Source organism: Anguilla anguilla, chromosome 16 (assembly GCF_013347855.1).
Source record: "Anguilla anguilla isolate fAngAng1 chromosome 16, fAngAng1.pri, whole genome shotgun sequence".
NCBI classification, from domain to species: Eukaryota; Metazoa; Chordata; class Actinopteri; order Anguilliformes; family Anguillidae; genus Anguilla; species Anguilla anguilla.
Window position 1 is genome coordinate 13493559 of NC_049216.1, and position 24334 is coordinate 13517892.

The window sequence follows — 24334 nt, forward strand, 5'->3', positions numbered from 1 at the left end:
TCAAAGAGGTTTAGATGACAAAGGCAGGCAGCCAATAAAACAGTCCATGATAGTTCCAGATGGTTAGCCAGAGTGACTGGAGGAAGGAAATGTAATTTATTTAACCACCATAGAATATGATATCATTGCAAAGAATCCAAAGAACAAAAAACATTATCTTTAGTACACACAAAAAAACACATTCAAAAACTACCTTAGGGAAACACGCCTAAAACATTACTAGATTGCAGAAAGAAATAAAAATTCACTTTATTTTCCAAAGGTGTAATAAAAATATATTATAACCCTGGTTTTGGCATGAAGCAGAATGATTACTATGCATTACAATGAGTAAATCTATCTAATCTACCATTACCATTATAATTATTGCTGTTTTTTAAAAAATTTGACTTAAGTGTTTCGATATTTACCATCAGGTTTGTAGTCAGGACATCCATAGAAATAAAACTACAAGCCTGCTGGGATTTGTAATTTCATGATCACACTTGCAGGAAACATTGTACAGTGTTCCATCTGAGTTTCATCACTATGCCATGATCTCAAGTTAGTTTTCAAATATGGCACGAGGAAAGGGTCACCATGAGTCCTTCACCTCTTTAAAGTCCCTCATAGCCACTGTGATTCACAATCATTGTGGGTGTCTTTGTTGCCAAAGCTCACTGCTCCACTGAAGACAGAACACTTTGTCCCAGGTGTCAGTTCACTGAACTAATCCTGCAATTACCTGCACAAATGATCCAGGGGTCCAACAGTGACGCCTGCACTGGCCGTATCAGGGAGATGCAGGTGCGTGGGGTGGCTGAGAGTGATCAGGGTGTCAGTGTACTTGAGTGCAAGAAGATACTGCAAACAGGTATCGGTGACAAATGAGGCCTTCCTCAAAGTCTCCAGAGTGCTCTGCCTGATGTGCAGCAGAAGCAACAGAACAATAGCAGAGAATACAGAGGTTTTTGCTTGCTATTCCTGACACAGTCCTTAAGCTGTTGATTCTTTTTAAATGTTCAACGGATTCTTTCAATTGGGTCTTCAGTATTTCAACACACCAAAGGGGTGATGAAGTGGGAGAAGTCAAAGGTAGGCAGGGGTTAATCTATGAAACACAGAGCCATGGGGCAGTCCTGGTAATGTGAATAAGCGCATATCTTGAATAAAGGCACTGGGTATATGTGTAATGGAGTCAGCACAGCTCAGCTGTGACAGAGCTTAGTCTACCACCAATTGCCTCATTTCACCAAGGGAAAAGTTTTTTTAAATCTGCTAATCCAAAAAGGGGGAACCAATAATTGTAGGAGATTCTCCCCATTCTCCAATCATATCTGTAGGCTTTCCCCATCAAACTTCAACATCCTCTATAATAACAGGATACCACAGATTATCATTCACAATGGTATCAACCACTTCTTCACACTACACCCAAATTGTGCAGTATGTAGCTGGCCTATGGACCAGGCAGGAAGCCCACTCTCCCTCCCTGAGTGATGCTACAGCCAACTCTATGCAAAGGCACTGGGACAGTTATGATTCTATTCAATACCACGATGTGCAGTTCTGCACTGAGATCAAGTGAGTTATCTGCATGCAGCACCAATAACACCCAAAAAAGGAAGGTTTATAAGGGCAGAGGAGACCACATTTATGTCTGTTCAAATATTGATGAAATCGGCTTGGATAAAATTTTGACTTTTTACCTCACTGTTATTCCAATACATGTATTCTCCTGGTGGCAATAAAATATAGCGAACAGAACATGAACAGAAATTTTATTTAAAAATGGACTCATATGCCTTAAGTAATTCAAAGGTTCTCTCAACACCAGGGAAACCAGGGAAGCTTCTTCCATGTAGATCATTAAGGCTCAATATATAATAAGGAAATTAAGGTGATGCCCCATCATATTGGCAGTAACTGGTTAAATAGTTTTTCATTGCTTAGCAGGCAAACTTTCAGAGCTTATTGTTTATATGTCACTGGTAACAGCTGTATATTTATCACAGTAATTCAGGTTAAATGCCCAAAAATGAGGCCAGGAAGATTTGTATTTTTATTTAATCCTTCTGTGGCTGTGTCTACTTGAATGTTCCAGGACAGGACTGTTTGGTATTACACTGAGACAATCAGCTTACTCAGAACATTTTGCACAGGAGAGAACAGGGCAGCACAGAAGTCCCTTCTATCACAAAATGCCAGCAATGAAATGGCATGCAAGTCACCAGCCTGCAGCTCCCATCCCTCCAGTGTCTTGTGACAGTACCCTACACCTGACACCACCCCCTGACGTCAGTAACTGTTTATTAGCATTGGGCCTGGGCTGCAATAGCAGCCCTAGATGATCTCTTAAAAAAAAAGAAAAGGAGTGTTTTTCTGAGACTCAAGGTCAAAATAAAACAAAACTTCAATCCTAAACGTGTGCTAACAACCTCGCTGATAATATTGTATAATTTGCTCACAAAGCCATCCACTCCCTATGAATAATATTAGTTTTCTTTGTTTGCCAGGCATGCTATAAGTAAGAAATTGAAGTCAAAGAAACAAAATAATTTATTTCTCTATATGCAGTGGCAATGTCATGCAGTTTACAGAAATGTGAATTCCAGTGCAATCATTCACATTTGAAAGTCTTGTTTGGAGTAAAATCCAAAACAATTCCAACCTGTTCTACACAATATTGTATCAGCCTTGTATGTATATGCCTTCCAACATACAAAAACAAAACAAAAACTAATTACCAAGGGTGGGTAATACTGAGATTATTCATACAACACAAGGAAATAGGTATTGGTCAATCAAAACTGAACTCTTTGAGACTCTTGTTCAGCTGTTCTTGGTTAATTGTGCTCCTCTAACAGGTTGGGGTGCCTCACCATCATATGCATTAGCTGGTGGTTGAATTCAGCTCTTAAACAAAACATAGCTTAAGTACACATTACTGGGTTTCACTACATTCAGTAATTTAACAGACACTCTTATCCAGAGTGGCTGACATGGATGAAATCCTTTACATGCAGTACAATCCATTTACACAGCTGGATATGTACTGAAGCCATTCCGTTTACCTTGCCAAAGGGTAAAAAAAGAATTCTCCACAGAGGAATTAAACCTATAACCTCAGAGTTGCAAGCCCAGTTCCCAAATGATTATGCCATGCTGCTGCACTCAATGTATTCCAGCATTTGCCATCCAGTTACACATTCAAGATAATCAGAAGAATTTCAACAAGCCTATCCTCATCAGCGTTTATTATCATTACCTGACAGTAAATACACACTTCCTGGATGTGGGAGGGTGCCAGAGAGGAAGAAATACAATGGACCCTTTAATTAGATCAAGGAGCCAGGCCAGAGAATACAAACCACAAGGTGAAGCCGCCTCTCCAACAGGTCAATTCAGACAACTTGGCCTTGGATCATTCTCAGTGTCAGCTAACAGCACAAAAGTATACACAGTGGGGAGGTCACTGGATGGGGAGATCGTATGCTTTTCCCATCCATTACCTTAAGTTCCATACCCTATGTGAGAAGAGCTTTCATCGGGATGCTGCAACTCTGATTAGCAGTTTTCTCTTATCTACACTCACCGTCTGGTAATAGGAGGCAGCCTCCTTTAGTCTCATTTTCCATGCTTTGTTCTCCACCCAGTACTCTTGAATATTTTATCCCCGTGGAGCAGGCCAAACCTCCCGCATTGTTTCTGCTATCTTCTTACTTCTTGAGCAGTTCAACAGACACTGCTCGACTGCTCATATTGGACAAGGTGACACAGAGTTCAACAACCCACTCTACTGTCATGGTCAAAACTTGGCAAAAAAAAAAAAAAAAGTCGTTCTTTTTCAAAATGTATGCGCACAGCATCAAATACCTACTGGATGTAAGACAGCCTGCACACAGCCTGCTTAGTAAGTCTCAGATCACGGGAGAGGGATAGGATTAGTAGGAACTGAATGCCAGATTTATTTACTTATTTACATATTTCCAAATTATTTACCCAGGGATGCAAGTTTTGAATATCAAATCAATACAGAATGTAAACATTTTATATGTTACACATTTCTTTTCAAGTGAAAACTTGAAATCATTAATCAAACAATAAAATGGTTAAGATTATAAGTAAAAGATAAAGTTCTCATGACTTTCTCTTTCACATGTGTATTCATATATTCCTTTCTGGTAGTACAAATACACTTATTGTATCTGAAATCATTCATATGCGATATAAGAAATATGATATTGCTTCATTTTTTTTAGCAAGGAAAACATTATATGCATTTATGTACCTTCGTGCCAGAATACCAACTGCACTTCACAACAGGCCTGTAACTGCTCTTAATACCTATTTTGAACAAATGTACAGTGAAGGACCTGCAGAGAAGCTGGCATACCAAACAAGGAGAAAGTAGCATTCATTTTAATCAATCGAATGATTTCTCATAAGGAGTATATAAAAGTCCATCCAACCAGTGATAATGCCATGTCGTTAATTGTGCAAACTGTCAAGCAACAGTGCAATCCTGTATGTTTCACATAATATTTGGCAATGACATGAGGTTTTGCTAAATTTTCAGTCACCACCTGAACTGCTCTGGGGCCTCTTTGAAAGGGCCTGCCAAAATGGTTAGGCATTTAGAAATGTTCAGATCTGCTTCCATTCTCAGACAAGTGATTTTCACTCACTTTGATACCAGGATCCAGTGGCAAACTTGGTGTCTTGTTACTAATCCATTAATCCACTTGGCAAAGAGTCAGTTTTCCATCCCTGTTCTTACATAAGCCTGCTCTAAATTGGACCGTAGTCTGAACTAAAGATGAACAACAACACTACCAATAAATTTTTTATCTATTACCATAAGGAGGCAGCAAGACAAACCTCTGAATTAACCTGCTCTGTATTAAAGAACAGAACTGAGATGTGGTTCAGAAGCATACAATATTTTTGTGCCTCCGTTATGCCTAGGTTATTCTTTTGTAGGTTTTCAAAATGAGCCCAAACAGAATACTTACAGAATACATCATTTTACCAGATTTGATGAGTAAATACTGCAATTTATTCTATTTAGTACTGTGAGTATTACATTCAGTTCCAGATAAATAATATTAAAATCGTAATACCTGTATCTATATTGACAGAAACGCGTGTGATAATTATTGTGATGGCACTGAATGTATCGACGTTGTTTTTATAGCTACCAATTCCACATACATTTAAAAATCCCTATGCAGGGGCATGACATAATCCCCGCCCCCGCCCCCCGAAAAAATACATTTCCCAGAGGCACTATATAGGTGTGTTTTTGTTTTGTAGAGAAATGAGGGGGGCGTACTCTACCTTTCAATAAAGATAACACGAACAGCTCCAAATATTAAACTTCAGAAATTAAATACCTGTTTTATTCTTTTAAATGCATTCATTATTCCTGAAAAACGAAGACATATAATAAGCAGTTATTTGGATAGCTCACTGGCGTCACAGTTACGCGATTTCCTGTTTAAATTTTACCCATGAGGCCTTGGACATGGTATTTAAATAACCTTCGGGTTTCCAGCAAACTGGAACGCTTGACTGGCTGAGCAAGAGAAACAGAGTGTTAAGATTTTTTTCCTTCTCCAAGTTGGCACCTACATATAGAACCCGGTGATTTTGCTACACTTGGGACATCCACGGATGGTGAACTGTTCTGTGGAGCTTTTATTAAATAGTCATTGCTTTGGTTGTCAGAGAGGATACAATACATTTTTCGATTTGCCAGAAGTGAACATGCTAAATACCGAAGAAAGGTAGGCATGGCAATTTTGCAGACCTTCGCCAGCAGCTAGCTAGCTAACTACCGTATAGCCATTTAGCAGATATCTAGCTATTGTGGAGAAAACTTGGCGCTTGGCGTGCAAGCTGACAGTTTTGTTATCTGATCATTTAGTTAAATGCCAAATTAGTTATTGAGTTTTCTTACTTCTATCCTCGTTATCTGTCTAGCTTGCTGCTAGCTAACTTTGGACTCCCGACTCCACTTTGTCTACGATAACCAACTAATTTGCTAATATTATCAATATACTCTTCCTTAGACTAGTAATGTGAAGTGTGTTGTACAAGTCTTCGCTCATCTTACCTGGGTTTACTAAAAAGATGACACTAACGTCCGCTATCCGTAACGTAGGTGGTCACACCGCGTGTAGGTACATGTAAACTAGCTCTAGCTAGCTGTGTCAACAAAGCATAGCGTCCGTAAACTAATATTAACATGTTTTCTTTTTTTACTTAGCCAACATGTACTAAATTAGTTTGTAATAACGTTACTAGCGTAATCTCGCAACTAGCTGAGTAGCTAATATTTTTTTCGACGCTGATAATCTAGACTAACATCAGTCAACGTTAATCACACGGCGGGTGTCAAATTTCTGAAAACATTTCTAATTCTTCCACTAAAGTTATATTCCAAATAGCTCGCCAGTTTCCCAAGAGCCAATATACAGCAGTTTAGCATAGAGTGAATATAAGTAGTCTAAAGTAGTCTTGCCATGATGTCGATAATCATACAGTTTTGTTTTCCAAGTTGGCAGCAATTGGGTAATGTTAAATATTTTGATATATTGACGTTAGCTACGTATTTTACGGTAGCTTCTTATAGCTAAATAATATCAGATAACTAAATGACTGGGCTTTAATTTAAAATCTGCTTTGCAACAAAGCGCTCGACAAGTCGATCTCAAGGGAAACGTTGTCAACGGAGTTGGAAGGAGAGAATGCTCTTGATGCAATCGTTGCGTAATTCTCCATTTGTATATGCTGAATATGCACACTGATATCAATTGTTTATCTTAAATTACACAGAGCACACATGCTTCCGTACCACATGTTCACTGTCATGTTACAAGGTCAGAATGCTGCCGAACTAGCCCCAACCCTGTAAAATTGTGCTTCTCAAACAAATGTCGATGCAACTTTACACCTTAGATCTCTGAAAATAGTCTATCATTAGTAGTATGTACAGTTGTTAATACCAGTGTATTTCCAAACCGTAAATATTAAAGATGCGAATTTGTTGACCATAAAGTTGAAATGAACAGGATTGCTCAAAGCAAGGAATACTTGTTTGAATTGAGGACTGAAGCTGTCTTCTAACGGTCCACGGTTTCTTTAAATTAGTTGTGCCAAATTATTATGCTACTTGCGATTTCCTACTGCCTATTTGGTAATTCGACAAATCACAGAAGCATATACCGAATTTTAGTCCATTTTTACAAACAAAAATGGCTTCTATCGGGAATAGAGGTACAGCTAGTTTCATGCTGGCATCTGTGGAAGACAGATGTGGGTCTATAAAAAGAAGAAAAAAAGGACTTTTGTCTGTCAGACCTTTTCCATGCACCCTGCAGGCCGTGCTCCTGTCACCCGCACATATGAGGCGGTATCAGCGGGTCCCGTCAAGCAGCCATTACATAACCAACTGTTCCACACACAACCAGTATAAGCCCTTGTTGGATTCTTTTGGGTAACCTAAGGACCTAAGGATCCAGCCATTTACAGACCGCCGCAATTATGTGGACCCCGGACATTTTTTACCTAACTGGTTTATCAAAAGGCTTGTATAAGTAAGGTTTATTTACTTGTTAATCTTCAATAGTTGTGGATATACTCCATAAATGACAAAATAATAGAAAACATCAGCAGAATATGCACTTTAATGGCCAGATATATTTTCTAGTCATTACTTCATAGTACAAGGATAATGGAAATTTTTATACTAACATAAAAAGGGGTTTGACTCCATGCTGTGTTGTCTTTATGTGAAAGTGATTATTCCTCAAAGCCAAAAGAATGTTTTGAGTAAATGGTGTCCCTCAAATAAGACAAGTCGTGTAAAACAAGCCAAACGTTAGAAAACTGATAAATCCCTATGAAAAATATATAAGATTGCGGAGAAGAGAGAGAAAAGTCTTAAGTGGAAATGGATTTCTGCTTAATCCTGCCTATATAAGGTTGACTGTGGGATGCAGTTATTGGAGAGAAGTGTGTAGAGCCCTAGATTACCTTTTGTTCAGCTTAAATGGTAATGTTTAATAAAAAAAACGAAAAAAAAAAAACGGAAAGATGGCACTAATTAATTGAATGCATGCATGTGTCATATGTGAAGTATGGGATATCATGTTCACAAGGTCACCTTGACTTGATATCGATCTCAGCCAGGACAGTGGTTGCTGTTTGCCTAGTTCCAATAACTTGTTCAGGCAGATACAACTCGCTTTGCAGGCGGATCTATTCACTGTGTTTTGTAGCATGGGCTTATATCTACACACACTTCCATCCAAATGTTATCTGTAAATAACAGCATAATAGGCCAGTGTCTTGTAGGGCGCTTGTTTTTGTTGACTCGGGGACAGTAATAGGGAGGGGCTCAGAATGCACGGGTGCTCACCTTCCATCCTGTCCTGGAATGTGACGCTTGGTCTCTGAGCTGGAAGACACCCAGCATCCTGTTTTGTAGCTTGTGTTTTTTGGACTCCTGCCACCCTCGCACTCTCCAGCCTCCAGACCAAACACACCGTCAAACCTCCCGTTATTTATGGGGAACAGTTAACCTGAGAAATTGGGTGGCCAGACACATTATTGTTCACCACTGAGACCCCAGTCCTGACTACAGCACTGAGTGGAGTATGTTTTCCACCAGCGCTCTTCAGGCTTGTAGTAAATCAGGCTGAGTGCATGCATTGATTTGGCTGTAGTTAATAAATGTGCCTGACCCTAATTCACTTGGCATGCACGGTCGTGAGGTGGTTTAGGACTCGCAGGCATCGGCACCGCACAGATTTCCCCCGTCAGGCAACACGCACCGGTCAGGAGGAGATCGCTTTATGTAACCCGGCTATCTTGGGATCTGTCAAGACAAAGCCATCCTGGACGCAATGGCACGCTAAAGTCAGAGGTGGGACCTGCAGTTTTTTAAGCAGTGCATGCCCAGTATTGCATCAGCTGAAATCCTCCATTAGGTTGTTATACAATCACTGCAATTTATTATGTAAAGCACAAAATTTAGATCAGAAATGCACAAATCATCATTCTTCAGTTACAGTAGCAGATGCATCTAGGCATTAGTTACTGATGGGTCTGTGGGATTACGGCTCGAAACGCTAGAAATTATAGCGGGTCTACATGGTGTTTTTCTACTATGGCTGCTGCACGTTCCCTGGGCTAGCTGTCAAAGTCGTGAACCCTGTTCCTCTCATGGAGGGCTGTCCATGTGCCCCGCTGGTCTCCGGATTCCTGACCCAGTTCCTGTTTTTGCGCATGAACCTTGGTGTGACCATGACCTATGAAAGAGACAGGCCGTGCGTCTCCCTCCAAGATGAGCTGCAGTTTGTTAGGGCTCTGGCGATGGCTGAATGTCAGAGGGCAAGAGTTTTGCCTTTCAAAACAAGCTAGCATTTCAGTCTCGTGATTCTGTCTTCGTCCAGTGTTACAGATTTAGGTGCAGTCTTTGAGGTTAAATCTGTGCACCCCAGGTCCTGACTGTGCTCATGCTAGGAACATTATTGCACTGTGCCAATCTGGTTTCCTTTGCAAGATATGCAAATGAAAAAAGTGCACCTGATGCAGTTTGCATCTGAATGCAGAACCGCAGGTGATGGGGAAAAGGATGCTCCCATTTTCACTAGATTGGTTGGCTCCGGATGGAGACACGGCAAGTTGGAACATGCCAAATTAGATAGGCACAGCAGTAATTTGTTTGTTGCAGCTATATAAGCCCATCTCAGTGTTTTTAACATTTGTTGCCAAGCAGCAGGGATCAGCTGGGTTACCTATTTGGTTACCATGGCCTCAGGTGCTGCTCGTTTACTTCTGTCTGCCAAACAGGCTATTCTGGCTAGAATTCTAGTTAAAAACAAACCTTACTTTGTCGCCTGTGCAAGGTGTCATCACTGAATGCTCCTTGCAGCCTTGGCAGCTGAGCACAGATGACTGAGATTCCTGTGTTTAATTGCAGGTGGCTGGATCTGATGCAAGAACTCAGAAAACACAAAGCAACTAGGGGAGATTGGCCTGAGTTTAAATGCTGCAGTAGTCTGGATCGTTCTGAATAAATACAACCGATGTGTTTGCACATCCCATTTGAGGGGCTATTATTACTGGCCTGAAACATTGGACTGTAACTGAAAACCCAGACATGCATGTTCCCGGCCTCGAGGCTATTTGCAGACATGTTTATAGAAAGGGCAGAATCACGTGCTTGTTTGTGGCGGACACCTCCTACCAACACCAGCTAGCTTTCAGCTTCTCACACCTTTGTTAAAAACCGTGATTTCAGGGACGGTCAACCGCAGTTACTACAGGCCTTTCCACTGGACTGGGGTATATCATTTTACAGCGTAATTAATCATAATAAACACTTTTAAAGTGTATTGATACAGCAGTTAACTTTGAAGGTGTTCTGCCGGTGGTTACATGGTTCCATTCTTCCTAAACGCTAATCTAATGTAAAGAGTTTTGTGAGTCGTTGGCTTTCGTCTGGCCTTGCATTCTCCGCATCCCAAGGTTAATGCGGTCTGGCTTTAGCTGGCTGGTGAGCTGCAGGTCAGAGTGCCCTGTCTGTGTGAGACGAATGAGGTGCCACTCAAAGTGACAGCAATGGGACACATGCGGGCCTCCTAACAGGTGACTGGGGTACATTCAGACCCAGTTTGGTGACAGTTTAAACAGCGGTCACCCTGTGTGTCAAGACGTAGATTAAAAATAATTATTTTTTTATAAGCATGTTTAAACAAACCAGGTAACAATTCCTGATCAGCGAGCAGCTTTGGTGTTGAGTGCTGCTTTGAGTTCTGCCAGCCAAACACCCCAACTGCGTCAGTGTCCCTAATGGACACTCTTCAGGAAAAAAATTAAAAGGGAAGGTTCAGCTTCCCTGACCCTAATCCCAGCACTAACGATTATCCGATTAAAAAGCTGAAGCAGATCCGGGCTCTGTGCTTGGAGGTGTGACTGAGCCAGGCCTGTGGAGGCAGAGGTGCTGCAGAGCGATTGAGAGGTGACAGGCTATTTGTGGAGCTGGGATTAACAGCTGAAGTGTCATTGTGCTGTCACAGGCAGCAGAAAGAGTTCTGCTTTTATTCCTAACCATACTCTCCCTCTGCTGGGGCTTCATGCAGCCAACTGCATAACAATAATGCAGTAGGTTACATTACATTTATTTGGCAGACGCTTTTATCCAAAGCGACGTACAAAAAGTGCATTTCATGGTCATAGACAACTACTAAACACAGGTTCAGTAAGGTACAATACTTATTTTGCACAGCTATTTCTAGCCAAGAACACAGTTTAGTTCACGCAGTGAACACTATTCAGACCTAACCTCTGCAAAGCCAACTAGGCAGAAGAATAAGCTACAGTATTAGGACAAATACAAATTACCAAAAAAGTGCTGGGATGGGGCAACATGTAACAAGTGTCATGAAAAAGGGGGGGGGGGGGGGGGTTTAGAGTGAAATATACAGCGTGGTGGTGGTTAGTCTAGGTATAGTCTGAACTGTTCTACAGCAAAACAGGAACAATGTGGCCTGATTAATTTGGCATAACTGAAATGATCTTTCCATTGGAGACAAATACAAGTGACATAAGCAAGCAGTGTGCTCCAGTGGGGTTTACTTTAGAGAACAAGTTGGTGTGTGTGTGTGTGTGTGTGTGTGTGTGTGTGTGTGTGTACGTGTGTGTGTGTGTACGTGTGTGTGTGTGTGTGTCCCCCAGTACTCACACACGCTCTCCCTGCGGTCTCCTCTGCAGTACCTCGTTAATGGGCTCCAAGCTCCAGTGCTCCAGACACCACGCTCCAGGGCCTCTGTGGTGCTCCTGATGCCCCTCACCCACAAGCGAAGATCCCGGGTGGGCGAGGGATAAGCAGGGATCACTCTCTCAATGTACTGCAACACAAGGTGAGCCTGCTGCCTCCACATGCCTGACCTTAACACTAACCCTAACCCTCCACATGCCTAACTTTAATCTTGACCCTCCATATGCCTAACACTAACCCTAACCCTCCACATGCCTAACACTAACCCTAACCATCCACATGCTTAACAATAACCCTAACCCTTCACATACCTAACACTAACCCTAACCCTCCACATGCGTAAACTTAACCCTAACCCTCCACATGCCTAACACTAATCCAACCTGATGATCTCCACTACACGTCAGTGCAGGACCAGCTGAAGAAGAACAGTGCCAGTGACTGACCATGGCCGACTTATTAGAGAACTGAACTGCTGTTTTAAACTTCACAGATCATTGGTATATTGTGGTTTTAGAAAGATTGGACCTCTTTGGGCCAAAAATAATACATTCTGCCATTTTGCATAGCAGGGTTTGTGCTTCGCAACACTTTCTCACACACAGCAGCTCCTTCACATCAACACAAACACTGCAAGTGCAGACGGGTCACAAAAGACTCATTTTTAAATCACACGTGCGCCTTTCTACAGTTAAACAGAAGCGGTGGTGTCTTCTACACCAGCACCACAGGAACAAATGCACATCCTGTTTGCAAGCAGAGTAATGTAGGGCATTGCCTGGTATGCAAATATTGTCTCATTAAACAAATCTCGAGCAAATGGTGAGCCCAGCCAGAGTTCACTGCCAACCAAATCCATGCAGCAGTCCCTCTCCAAAAATAAGATAACGCATCCCACTGTCTATCCCATGGATCAGATGTGCTCAAAACTGCTGAATTCACAGCTCACGCGTCATGCGTAAGAGCCGGACACATTCGCCTGGTAAAAGTTATGTGGGTCTTGACTGTGTACCAGCTCCCTCAGAAGGGGGGAAAAAACCCAGAAGAAAAGGCCCATAGCTCTGACAACAACCGCAAGAGACCCTTAGCTGGTCATTTGTAGGCCAGAGTGCCCGACAGAATAGGCCTCGTGGGTATGGGGGAAATGACCTGCGGCGCACAGATTAGTGCAAGTCAGCATGAAGGTCACAGTGAAAGCTGCAAGTCATAAAAAGCCTCTGCTAATCCTCTCTCTCAGGACGACCGGCTGACGGTGACACAGGCCGCCTCTGCGAACGGGACGCCCCCTGTCCTGCACTTCCAGTACCAGCTGAGCGAGCGCCGCACGTCCTGCTGGGAGACGGTGTTCTACTCCAACAGCCTGTTCCTGGAGATCCCACAGGGGTCGTTCCCAGAGGGGAGCAAAGAGGGGTACGTGCACAGCAGCCTCTCAGCCATGTCATCAGAAATTTCTAGAAAGTGAGATGAATTGGCATCGTTTCAGAGTAGACTTTGCACACCTTAGGTGCACCAGGTGAATAAATTGGTGATGCCTTCATTTGGTGATGATGTAGCTGCTGAGGCCACAAACGACAGCATAGCAGTAAACCTGCTTAGATACAGGATTATTTTCCATGTAAACTGCATGCAGCGTTCTGTTAATGCTCCTGCAGTTAGGCAGGACGAGGCTTAAGAGGTGCAAAACCTGGTGCCGCTGTCCCATTGAAGATGAGGTGTCAACACGGAGGGCTAATTCGGGAGAAGGCTGCAGTTCACCTCTGCATTGTTATGTAATGAGACATTATGTAAGGCTGGGCCTGCGCCAGTGCGTCATCTGTCTCCTCCCTCTGCTGCAGCCTCACCAGTCTGCTGGAGTTCGCTGAGGAGAAGCTGAAAGCCAGCCACATCTTCCTGTGGTTCAGCAAAGGCAGAGAGGATCGACGTAAGAGAGCGCCTCCTGTTGGGATTTATTTTTCCTTCCTCATTGTTGTACAGTGCCTGGGTACTTTTATGCATCAAAAATAAATACCAGGGGGGAGGGGTCTTTGACTGCTTTGGCAGTCACCAGCTGGAGCTGGATGCATGGGACAGAGATGCTATAACTATCCTCATTCTCTTAAGATGAGACAGCAGGCGTGTGGGTGCTTCACACAGCATGCAGTAGTTTTTGCAGTGTGGTTGAGGAAGACTGAGTGTTTAAAATCTGCTCTCTGTGTCTTGCAGTGTCCATTACGAAAACTTTCCACTATATGGGCTTTGAGGTCGTGAAGCCAGGCCACCCCCTGGTACCTGCCCGGGCAGACCTCCTCTTCATGGTCTACTCTCTGGATCACGCCAGCTCTGATGAAGAATGAAGACGCTCTCCTCGGACCCGAGCCCCTCTCTGTCCACCCCAGTCCCCTCTCTCGCTGCTGCCCAGCACTGTGCTATATGAGCAGTTCAAGGCTAATCTCTGCGGGACACTTAAACTCTACCCTCTTGGACTGCGGGTGGGGGGACTGAGTGCTCATCCCATTTGTTGTTCTACATCCTACCATGTGTCTTGGGAGTCCTTGACTCTTGCAACTGGGTCACTTGGTGCTAAAGTACTTCATATCCTCTGAAACCCTGCAACTAAATATCAAGGTCTGATTTTCTTCGTAGATCTTTGTAGATCATACATATAACGTGCTGCAGACCCTGTCAGAGAAGGACAGGGGTAATCATGGGAAGCATGCATAGAGGGTGGGTATGGGGACTGGCCTGTATCGGGTGCATTTTGATTAATGACGATTGTAATCACTGTTATATTTCCCAATGTCTCTTCTAGGGTAGTGCATTGCAAGAGTATACTCTTCTATTAGAAGTTATGTTTTTCTACTTCAGTCATTCTGTAATCACACTGGGGTCTTTCAGCTCAGGTTGGTCTTCATTTAGCATCTCCTGACTAAGGGGCCTGTGCTAGGGGTGAGGCAGCACAATTTAAAGCTGGACGTTCCTCCTAGTCGAGCTCCGGTTAGTCAGAGAGGGGGCGTGAAACCCTCGGCAACCCGTCTCAATCCCTTCATTCCACGCGCCTGCAGCGCTGGCTGAGTCCAGTCCATTCCTCAGGGGCGTGGAGGGGAAGTGGAGGAAGGCGTTTGACGGTAAAACGCTGAGCTTGCCAGAAGCGGCGTCACATGCGGCGAGCGGGGTTTTCAGGGAAAGGGACAGCCGGGAAAGCGAAACTGGCAGTGACGAGCGCTCGGAAAATCCAGCTGGCACTACACTAGAAAAATAACCATCACGCAGCGTGACTGACGTAGTCTTATCAAGACACACTTTAGCTTCGGTCTGCTCTGCTCCATGTTCACGTGGCCCCCAAAGCCCTTCAGTCACAGACTGTACCCGTTTGGTTTCTAACATTAGAGGTGTGAATATTACAAGGGCCTTTCAGTGCCTGCTGATATGTGTAGACACAGTCCTGCCCCTCAGTCAAAAGGAAAACAGTGCTGGGAACATGAAAAGACTGACGTCCCAAGACCACTTCCAACAAGTTGAGATTAACTCACACAATGAGATAAAGCAGGGAAAGTGACACAAGAGCACTTTAGGAGCACAGCAGCAGAATATATGTACTCAGAATGTATCCTGGTCTCCCTTTTTATTTTGCAGTGTTTGACTGACAGAATTGCCAAAGAAATGGTCCCTCCCACTTCCCCCTGTTAATATCAGGAGTTAAGGTCTGCATTCAGGTTGACCCTGAACAGGAATCGAGTGCTTTCAGACAAACCCGATTCTTCGGTCTCTCCTCGAGATGGAGGCCAGATGCAGGACTGCCTGGCCAGGTCAGGGAAATGCACACACATTCCTTGCTTATTTGAAACCTTAACTCAAGAGGAGCACGGCTGAGCCAGAAAATAAAAAGGTTCTGCAAGTACTCGGTATCCTGTTCTGCCTATCCACTGTACAACTGCAGGAAGACTTTAGGGGGCTGCTTTTAGTTTCCGTAGCTTTCAAGCAAGCCGTAATCATCTTTGGTTTGTATTCATCCTTTTTTTTTTTGCTTTCTTTTCCATTGTTCCACGTTAGATTCTGTTTACAGGGAAGTGCAGATATTAATCATAATTTGACGATCCTGACTTGTGTCCTTTGGGATTTTCTGTTAGAAAAATGTGATGTTTTACTTTATCTTGTCTTTGTATTGCTTGAGGTAAAATAAAAGTGGTATATATATTAATCAGGTCTTGTTTTTAAATTTCAAAACGGCAAACAACGCACTGCACAAGGATAACTTACGTTTCAGCCAGTTACGGAATGACATTATAGGAACCCGGCTGACCAGCTTTAAACAATCATATCTTGCCAGTTAAAGGTGTGAATCATGCCAAACTCACATTCCACATTTTCACTGCTAAAATAAAACACAACCGAAAGGCTGTGGAAAGAACAGTGTGGTTAGACTGGACAGAAATCATAAAATCATGGTCTCTGGCTTCAATTGAGTGCTGATTGGTCACAGAGCTTACCCTGATGCAGCACCTTGCTCTAATCTCTAGGCAGACCAGTGGAGCATATCTAGCCAGAGATGGGGCAGCTGTTCTGGGACCCTGCCAAGGCAACTCAGCATCATTTCTCATTCTGTCTTAGGAATGGTGCTGTAAGACCTTGTCACGGATTGCTAAATACCTAACCGTCCAACTACTTAGCCTTCCCCCGCGTTATAACAGGGGGCAGCATTTGCAATTTGTTTGGGCAGTGAAGCAGACCTGTGCGTTCTACATACACACCCGAACCGTGACGGGTGCCATTTCCATGTTCACAAATAGCCACATATGTTCTGCTAATTTATTTCAGCATTTGCAGCACTTAATAGTGTATAGAGTCCACAGCAGAAGACCGTCAGCAGTTCACTGCTTTGGGTATTTTTGAGCACACAAAATCTACACAGGTCTACACATTTACATAATGGCTACAAAAGGAAGATCTCAGGATACCTTGATGTCCTAAATCTCCAATTCTAAAAGAACAAGATACTTCTGCCCTTAATCTTTACCTTAATCTTACGTAACAGACTTCCAAGTGAGGTCGTAACCAAATGAAATCGCACTGCATTTCTGGAAGCTCTTCCACTGTTAAATAGGCAGTTTGGGTCAAGAGCACTGTAGCCAGCAAAAATTGACTAATCTGCAAAAACCTGACTTCTGTTTATCGTACTGCTTATCTGCTCAGGATGAGCGGGCACTCCCTCGAACTGGAGATTTTACTGAGAAAGAAATTAAGTGGGAGGTAGCTCATATTTTCAAGAGTGCATCATTTGTAATGACACCAGCATTACTACAAGTTCTTTAGTACGCTACAGTAAGTCCAGAACTCACTCAAGCAATCAGAACTGCCATCACTGCACTCGATTCATCTTCAAGATGATGTCATGCGGCCAAAGGAAAAAAAGGGAACACTTTCAGTCATTTGCCTTTTCGTAGTAAAAAGTAAAAAGTGAAGAGACACAGCAGGTATGTTGTGTTAAACCTTTAATAAGAAAGACATACAGATGAAGTGGTGTGTTCAAAACGCTAGGGATGCCTGAGAGGGGAGGAGGGACACCAGAGGGAGGCTCACTTGTCCTTTTCTTTCTGCTCCTTCTCCTTCTTGTCCTTCTCTGCTTTGGCCTCCTCGGCTTCGTGCTTCTTAATCAGCTCCTCCACCTCTTTCTGTTTCAAGACCTTAATCCTGGTCTTCCCGTTCTCTCTGGTCAAAGTGGCGATCTCCACTGGGTCAGCCAAGACAACACCAATCCGTCAGTCACACTGGCCCGGCTCACGGCAGGGTAAACTCCCCGAGAACACACGGACTGAGAACGGGCGTCATCTCCACGAGGACGGACAATATCGCACTGAAGAAACCTGGGCTTCAGTAATACACCCAGCAATGCATCCCCCAGCCAAGGGGCTTAGTGCTGCTCACATTGCTTTTGATGAGTATTACTACTGGTATTATTTATTATGGCTTGTGTACAATGTGGGAAAACCCAGGCGTTCGTATTTGAAATTGCCCTTTTAGAAATACCCACTTCCTTTCTCAGCTCTACCGATTTCACAGCATCACAAACAACATGATCTAAAATTTCATAAATATGTGCGTAGCCCTGCGTTCACTGAACGCACGTGTCCAGTAAGCCACGTGTTCGCAGGAAACCTGTTCGTCAGTTGATAATTAATCAGGGGCATGCCACAGTGCACTAAAGACATCACCATTTCCATCAGGCTTCTGTCTCCGTGAGCTCACCTTTCTCTGCAGACAGCTTGCTCACATCCATGGTCTTGTTCAGCACTTTGACGGCCAGAGCCAGGGCGGACGACAGCGTCATCTCCCCCTCTTTGAAATCCTGCTTCAGCATGGACACAGCTGCCTGGTGGCAGAGAGACAAACAGCATCTTAAAGCCAGCAAGCGGCTTCATTCACTCAATTCATATGAAAATCGAGCACAAATTTATGCGCACAAAGCTTTTGATCGCGTACATCTGGGCCACAATGAAACGGGCTCTCCACAGCAAATACACAGGCCTCAGTTTCAGATCTTTTGATTCAGATACAGGCTGTTGCAAATGGCCAAATGCAAATCAGTTGATGTAGATATCTGTATTCTAATATTGTGGACTCAGAAATTGTTTTCCTAAAATTGTATTTAGAACAAAACATCCACAGACAGGGAAATGTCATTAATAGCACAGCAGTGTCCTCTGGTGTCCAAGCCTGGTATTACTTTTATTTTCCATTTGCAACTCCAGATGTATTATTTAAAGCTTCCATATTTATTTTTTCCAAATTTGGCATCTCCAATCCCACCCGAATTTGGAATTCAGCTTGGGAGAGTGAAGGCAGTGCGTGGTTCTCTTCCAAATGTGCCTGCTAGTCAACTGCTTCTTTTCACACCGTAGCCACTAGCCGCACTGACCATTCATATGCATGCTCAGTGTGCTAGCTACGGGCGCCCTGGACGGCCAGCAGGCGTCACTCGAGCAACAGACAATGCTATAACCCTACCAACTGTAGTCCTCCCATGTGCTACCCAGCAGCCCAAGACTTCTATCTTTGATGTGTCTATGCTATCTGAGCTGAAAATTCCCATTTCTTTATTTACCACCCCTTACTAGGAAACAATACAGGCTTCATAAGTTGCATTTCTAAAGATGAACACCTGCAGCTCTAATGAATAAAGTAATTTCTCACAGGTGGAGACAAAAATATTACTTTGAGGTCAAACAGTAATGGAACAAAGAAACATCCATCAATCACAGCACAATCTGCAGTACCAATGACCAAGACCTGAATTCAAACAAAATTTGTACTGAGCTATGACTAACAAGTAAATTCAAGTGTTACCTTTTTCATCACAAACTCAGTTGTGTGAATTGGCTTTACTGATTAGACTCAACCCTGTGTCTATAAAGGAAAAGGGAAAGAGAACCTGACTGGCACTTCCGGCTGAATAGCAGACTTACCGCGCTGTTGTTGCCGATGCAGGTGGCCTTCCAGCCGCCGTAGTTCCCGCTGGGGTCACTCTGGTACAGCTGAAAGCCGTAGTGCTTGTCCCACCCCATGTAGAGCAGAGACACTCCGAAAGGCCTCTTCCCTGCACAGACAGACGGCACATTTACAGCAGCTCCATGCAGGGGGACTGCAGATAAAACCCAATTCATAAATATGCAGAATTGCTTTTTCTAAGGCCCAGTAGCCCTGTATACAGAAGAAGGAATGATCAACTCTGGTCTCATAGCAGTGCACTCCTTGGACAACAAGGACCCCTGGTTAATAGAGGTAACTGCATTAGGTACTGCATCATAGTCCCGCAACCACAGTGAGGAAAACAGCTGGACGCACATGAGATGCTGAAACTGAATTGGGGCCCCATCTATACAAAGACAGTTCTCCTAGAAGTCTAGGGCAGTACTGTATATATACATGCTGAATCAACGGCAGCTCTGTCCCACTCCTATCAGCTCGGGGTTCAAAGCCCATTTAACAGGCGACAGGAATATAAGAAATGTCTAAATGTGATTTTCTTCCCACAATGTTAACCACCAGGGCACAGTCATGAGAAATAAAAAAGTATTCTGTATCATGCAGTACTCCTGGAAATTGAGATTTGGAAAACAAGCACCATGCTTGGTATTTTATGAAATTCCAACATAAATATTTTGACATGCAGTTACAATGTGCTTCCAGATGTTAATAAAATGAAATCGAAATGATCCACAAAACAAATATCAATAAAGACATTTTTGTCAATTCGTTTTTAAATCTCTTCCTGGAAAAGTGCTGAAGGGCAGAAGGGCAAAACATTATGATTATTATAATTATTAACTCTTCTCTTTTTAAAGCTGTACCTCCAAACTGTGTGTAGGCCTGCTTGATGTCACACAGAGCAGTTACCAGCTGCTCGCACGGGATTGGCTCCTGGTACTGTAGCAAGTACCTGTGTGAGAGAACATGCAGTTTCATTAAGTCCTACATTCCTTGGTGTGCATTTTAAACCTTGCAAACCCGTACAAACATGTCAGTACATCCAGCGGTCCCCTAAGCTAGCCATTTCAGCTTTTCTCCTTGTAGGCTTTTTATCATCAATGTGAATCAACAGGGGTTCAGCTGCAGAGGTTCAGCTGTCCATGCTTTCACTTTGTGGTTCACCAACTTGCAACTTACAGTTAAATTCAAAAGTATTGGGATAGTTGTGTCAAATTGGCTTTTCTTCTGTACTAATCAAATTTGTATTTCAGCAACCAGAAGAGGCAGCAGTATAAGCTTGGCAGACCATCTCAAAGGATTACATCATAAACCTAGCGATGTCTATGAGTCACTGACTTCATGCAGTCATAACATAACGTAACATAACGACAACTATTCAAACAAACAATGCTCACCATTTCCCTAAATAAATTATACCTAGTGATCTGATTATCTACAGGCTAGATAGTATCTAACACCGTATCAAGCCTGGTCTTGAGAACCCCCAGAGTTTCTGCCTCTACTACATGACCTGGCAGGCTGTTCCACACATTGACTACTCTCTGCGTGAAAAAATGCTTCCTAATGTTTGAGCAAAATTTACCTATTGCTAATTTCCATTTATGTCCCCTTCTTCCACTAACAGAACTCAGCCTGAAGAGTCTCTTGTAGTTCACTTTGTTAAATCCCTTTATGAATTTAAAAGCCTCAATCAAATCACCCCGAGTCTCCTTTTAGCTAAAGCTTACCTTTGTGCGATTAGCCGGAGCTCATTGGTCAACACGTTGGCGTCCGACGTTATTCCTGCAACACTGCAGGCCATATCCCTGCAACACAGCAACCCCAGTGCTGGGTTAAACAGTTCAGTCACAGGGCTGTCTAAAGATTCTGCCAGCACTACTGAGCAATGCAGTGTTCAGGTGTAAGTGGGGAAAAATAACAAAATGGGGTTATGGTTTTAGGAGGAATGCAAGAACAGTATCAGCCCTGACAGTACTTCACTCTCTCAACCTGGTCACTGGTTTAATAATGGTTATTACCACCTCATTACTCCCTTAAAAAACGATTCCAAACTTGAGTTTGCTTACGATCATAACCTGAAAATGCGCAAGAACATTACAATATTCAATCTAAATGCTCCTGTCGACTGTATTTGCCATGACAAACCGTCTTGCCTTTTTCTTGCCGTTTTACTGATAAGCAGCAGGTTCAACTGAATGGCCGACAAAAATTGGGGCTCACTCATTTAGCTTGTAGATCTTCTCGGAGAAGAAGACTTCATCAAGCAGCTTGTGAATGTTCCGCCTTTCCGCTGCCAGCAAGACTCCGTCATTAGCCAGAATGCCTAAGCACGTGCCAGCGTGACCAATGGCCTCCATGGCATATTCCACCTGGTACAGACGACCTGTTGATGGACAAGAACAAGCTCCCCAGGTAAATGAGAATGTCCTCCACCCCTTCAAACAAATAAGCCACCCTGGTTAGCTCAGCTAAATTCCAATTAAAAAAAAAAAAAAAAAAAACTGTATTAATTTTTATTCAGTTTTCATTTGACAAAAGACAAAATTCTACATTTGTTTACACCTTACAAATTCTTCACTTTTATGATGAGTCTTAATTTTTTCCCCTCCCATTCATTGTCTGGCGTGCATTCGACTACCTGTTATAAGTCAGGTCGTCTTTATTAATGAGAAAATACATAATAGTCCCATTTAATACTGTTTTAAGGTGTGTGTCCTCGGATGCTGCTGACCATTTCCCAGAAAATATAGTGATAACAACAATCATTAAATTTTTTTGCGCACATTGTTGATCGTTCTGACGCTAACTATGTCCTCGGATGCTGCTGACCATTTCCCAGAAAATATCGTGATAACGACAATCGTTGAATTTTTTGCGTATATTGTTGATCGTTCTCACGCTAACTATGTATCACTTATATGAGGCGTTTTATAATACATCCTTAAGAGAAAGCAAAAACTTGCCTTCTGGTGAGAAGATGGTCGTCCGGGAATCATATCTGCGAGACTGGAAAGGATTGTATGTATTAGTAATTAAACAATTCTGCAAAACTGTATTTTAAAGTGCTGTACATAGCAACTACCACTACTTTCGCACAATAATTCTTAATGGTATAACCTTTACTGAAAAGATTTTCTGGCCTAGATGACTGGCAGAAAATAGCGTTTATTTAAAATCAACAGCATACTAACCATGATTAAAACGACCTCGTAAACAGCAAGTCTGCAAAAAATAAACAGCAAAAGGTTAACTTGTTCACAGTTTTAATAAACACGAATTACAGCGACCCAGCAAGCAAGTAAAGGTGGACCATTTAAAAAACAAAGAAACAAACAAAAAAACAGAACAGAGCTACACAGCATGTAGTTGCACATGTTAATTCTAGACTAAACGAAATTATAAGTAACAAGCGCAACCGGAAAATAAATTAATACTCAGAACTGCACAGTATTCCTGAAAAGGATATTACAGCTACAACTCGCTAGCATAGCTGAAACGCCGATCAAAACCGAAAGTAAATCTGCAAGAAACCCAGGTACTTTTAAGAATAGGATTTATGTCGTTACAATTCAATATAATAATAAAATAATAATTTATGAGGTATGAGTAAAATAAAAGCAATACTATTGTTCAGAATGAGCTGGCTAGCTAGTTAATTTGTTATCATCTGGCTAGCTAACCGCATTGTATGGGCAAGCATGAAGCAGCAACTTTTACTAGCAAGCTGTACAATACACGTCGGCCAGACGCTATCATAATGCTAATTTAGGTAGAAATACAGCATTTTTCCATTGACGTACTCAAAACCAGATTACAGGCAATTGAAAAAATATATGAAAAGTGTTTTGCGTTAATTATAGGCAGCCAAATAAGTGTTTTATCTTACCTAACAGATTACCTTCCGTTCGATTCCTGTCTTGTCACAGCGTCATTGAACTACTAACGTCAACCCCAACCGGGAAAGAGCGGTCCTACCAAATATTTTACTAAATTTTAAATCCCTCCCTCTAGTGGCAAGGATGATAAATTGTACAAATTTATGTACAAATTGAAAGACCGCTCGTTAGTTAAATCGTGGAGGGAATACACTATATTCTGCAATCAAATGAATGTACTATAACTAGCGGTAAGAACACAGGGCTTTATTTTACGTTTACCTCATAACCTCATGACGAATTTAAGGAAATAAATGTTCAAGTTCAGGGAACAGCATAAACAAACAAACGAACGCGTTTTTAAATTCGATTCGGTTTGCCATAATAGATCGTGGCATTTTTCCAAGCTCACGCAGATAATGTAAATTTGTAGGGTGTATACGGCTTAAACGAATGAAATGTTTATTTATACATAGGCTGTATTCACATAGAAATATTGTATTCTTATTGTAAAGATGCATGTACATTTTCAACCTTACATACCAGCCAGATCTCTCCACTGACCTCAGGGCATCTGCTTATCCCCTCCCTGGTTGGATGCTTAGAATGCCTGTCTGTACAGGCCTAGAGTTCCAGTGGAACGAATTTCCCATGGACGTCTGATTGAAGAGTCACTGGCCATCTTCCAATGCAGACTGAAGCAGTAAAACATTTGGCTCCCTTCTTATTTCAACCCAAATACTCTTTTCTCATGTAGGATTGTAATACAGTGATTTATAGTTTTATCTGGATGTTAGCTGTATGCTTTATGTTGTGGTTCTAGGCTGGCTTGAGTTAACTTTTATTTCATGCTTTATTGATGGTGCACTCACATATGCTGGTCTTAGAATATTATAATCTTTTGGCACACTTGCTTATACTCAAGTGGATGCACTTATTCTCTTTCCTTGAAATTGCTGTGGATAAGAGCATCCGTTTATGCATGGAATGAAAATGATGGAATACTTTAGAATAGTAAAATACAACGTCATTGGATTAACTTCTGAAAATGTTAAAATATTTTAAAACCTTTTATGCAAAAGCATGTGTGTACATGTGAGATCAAGGCTAAGACTCAACATACATATGGGGGAAAACGACAGGCTGTTAAATTAGCTAATAAAAAGTAATTTGGTGTAACCCAAAATTGCTGATAGGATGTCAACAAATAGGATGTCAACCGTTG

General features: G+C 42.4%; 2 protein-coding genes and 1 long non-coding RNA gene across 4 annotated transcripts in view; 1 reads left to right on the forward strand and 2 right to left on the reverse strand.

Annotated features, from left to right (window-relative positions):
- The window catches only part of LOC118215417, a 37651-nt gene extending 30229 nt beyond the window's left edge, over positions 1 to 7422 (reverse strand). The window contains exon 1 of the long non-coding RNA XR_004762815.1: positions 7345 to 7422. This is a non-coding gene — a long non-coding RNA (uncharacterized LOC118215417). The remainder of the gene's footprint in view (positions 1 to 7344) is intronic.
- oaz2a (ornithine decarboxylase antizyme 2a) lies at positions 5508 to 15947 on the forward strand. Its single transcript, XM_035396196.1, is given in 6 exon segments — positions 5508 to 5768; positions 11764 to 11830; positions 11832 to 11912; positions 13008 to 13180; positions 13606 to 13691; positions 13973 to 15947. Coding segments are annotated over 6 exon segments (651 nt in total). The 5' UTR covers positions 5508 to 5655; the 3' UTR covers positions 14104 to 15947.
- A 1274-nt stretch (positions 15948 to 17221) lies between these two features.
- On the reverse strand, positions 17222 to 23205 carry psma4 (proteasome 20S subunit alpha 4). 2 transcript variants are annotated; one of them, XM_035395601.1, is made up of 9 exons: positions 23121 to 23205; positions 22426 to 22456; positions 22198 to 22240; positions 21455 to 21617; positions 20962 to 21039; positions 20095 to 20183; positions 19210 to 19340; positions 17993 to 18116; positions 17222 to 17477 (listed from the first exon to the last, which is right to left on the reverse strand). In XM_035395601.1, exons 2-9 carry the CDS (start codon positions 22426 to 22428, stop codon positions 17323 to 17325), a joined length of 786 nt encoding a protein of 261 aa, XP_035251492.1. In that variant the 5' UTR covers positions 22429 to 22456; positions 23121 to 23205; the 3' UTR covers positions 17222 to 17322. The 2 variants fall into 2 exon arrangements, with proteins under 2 accessions (XP_035251492.1, XP_035251493.1); XM_035395602.1 differs by having other exon boundaries at positions 23133 to 23157.
- Positions 23206 to 24334: the final 1129 nt, after the last annotated feature.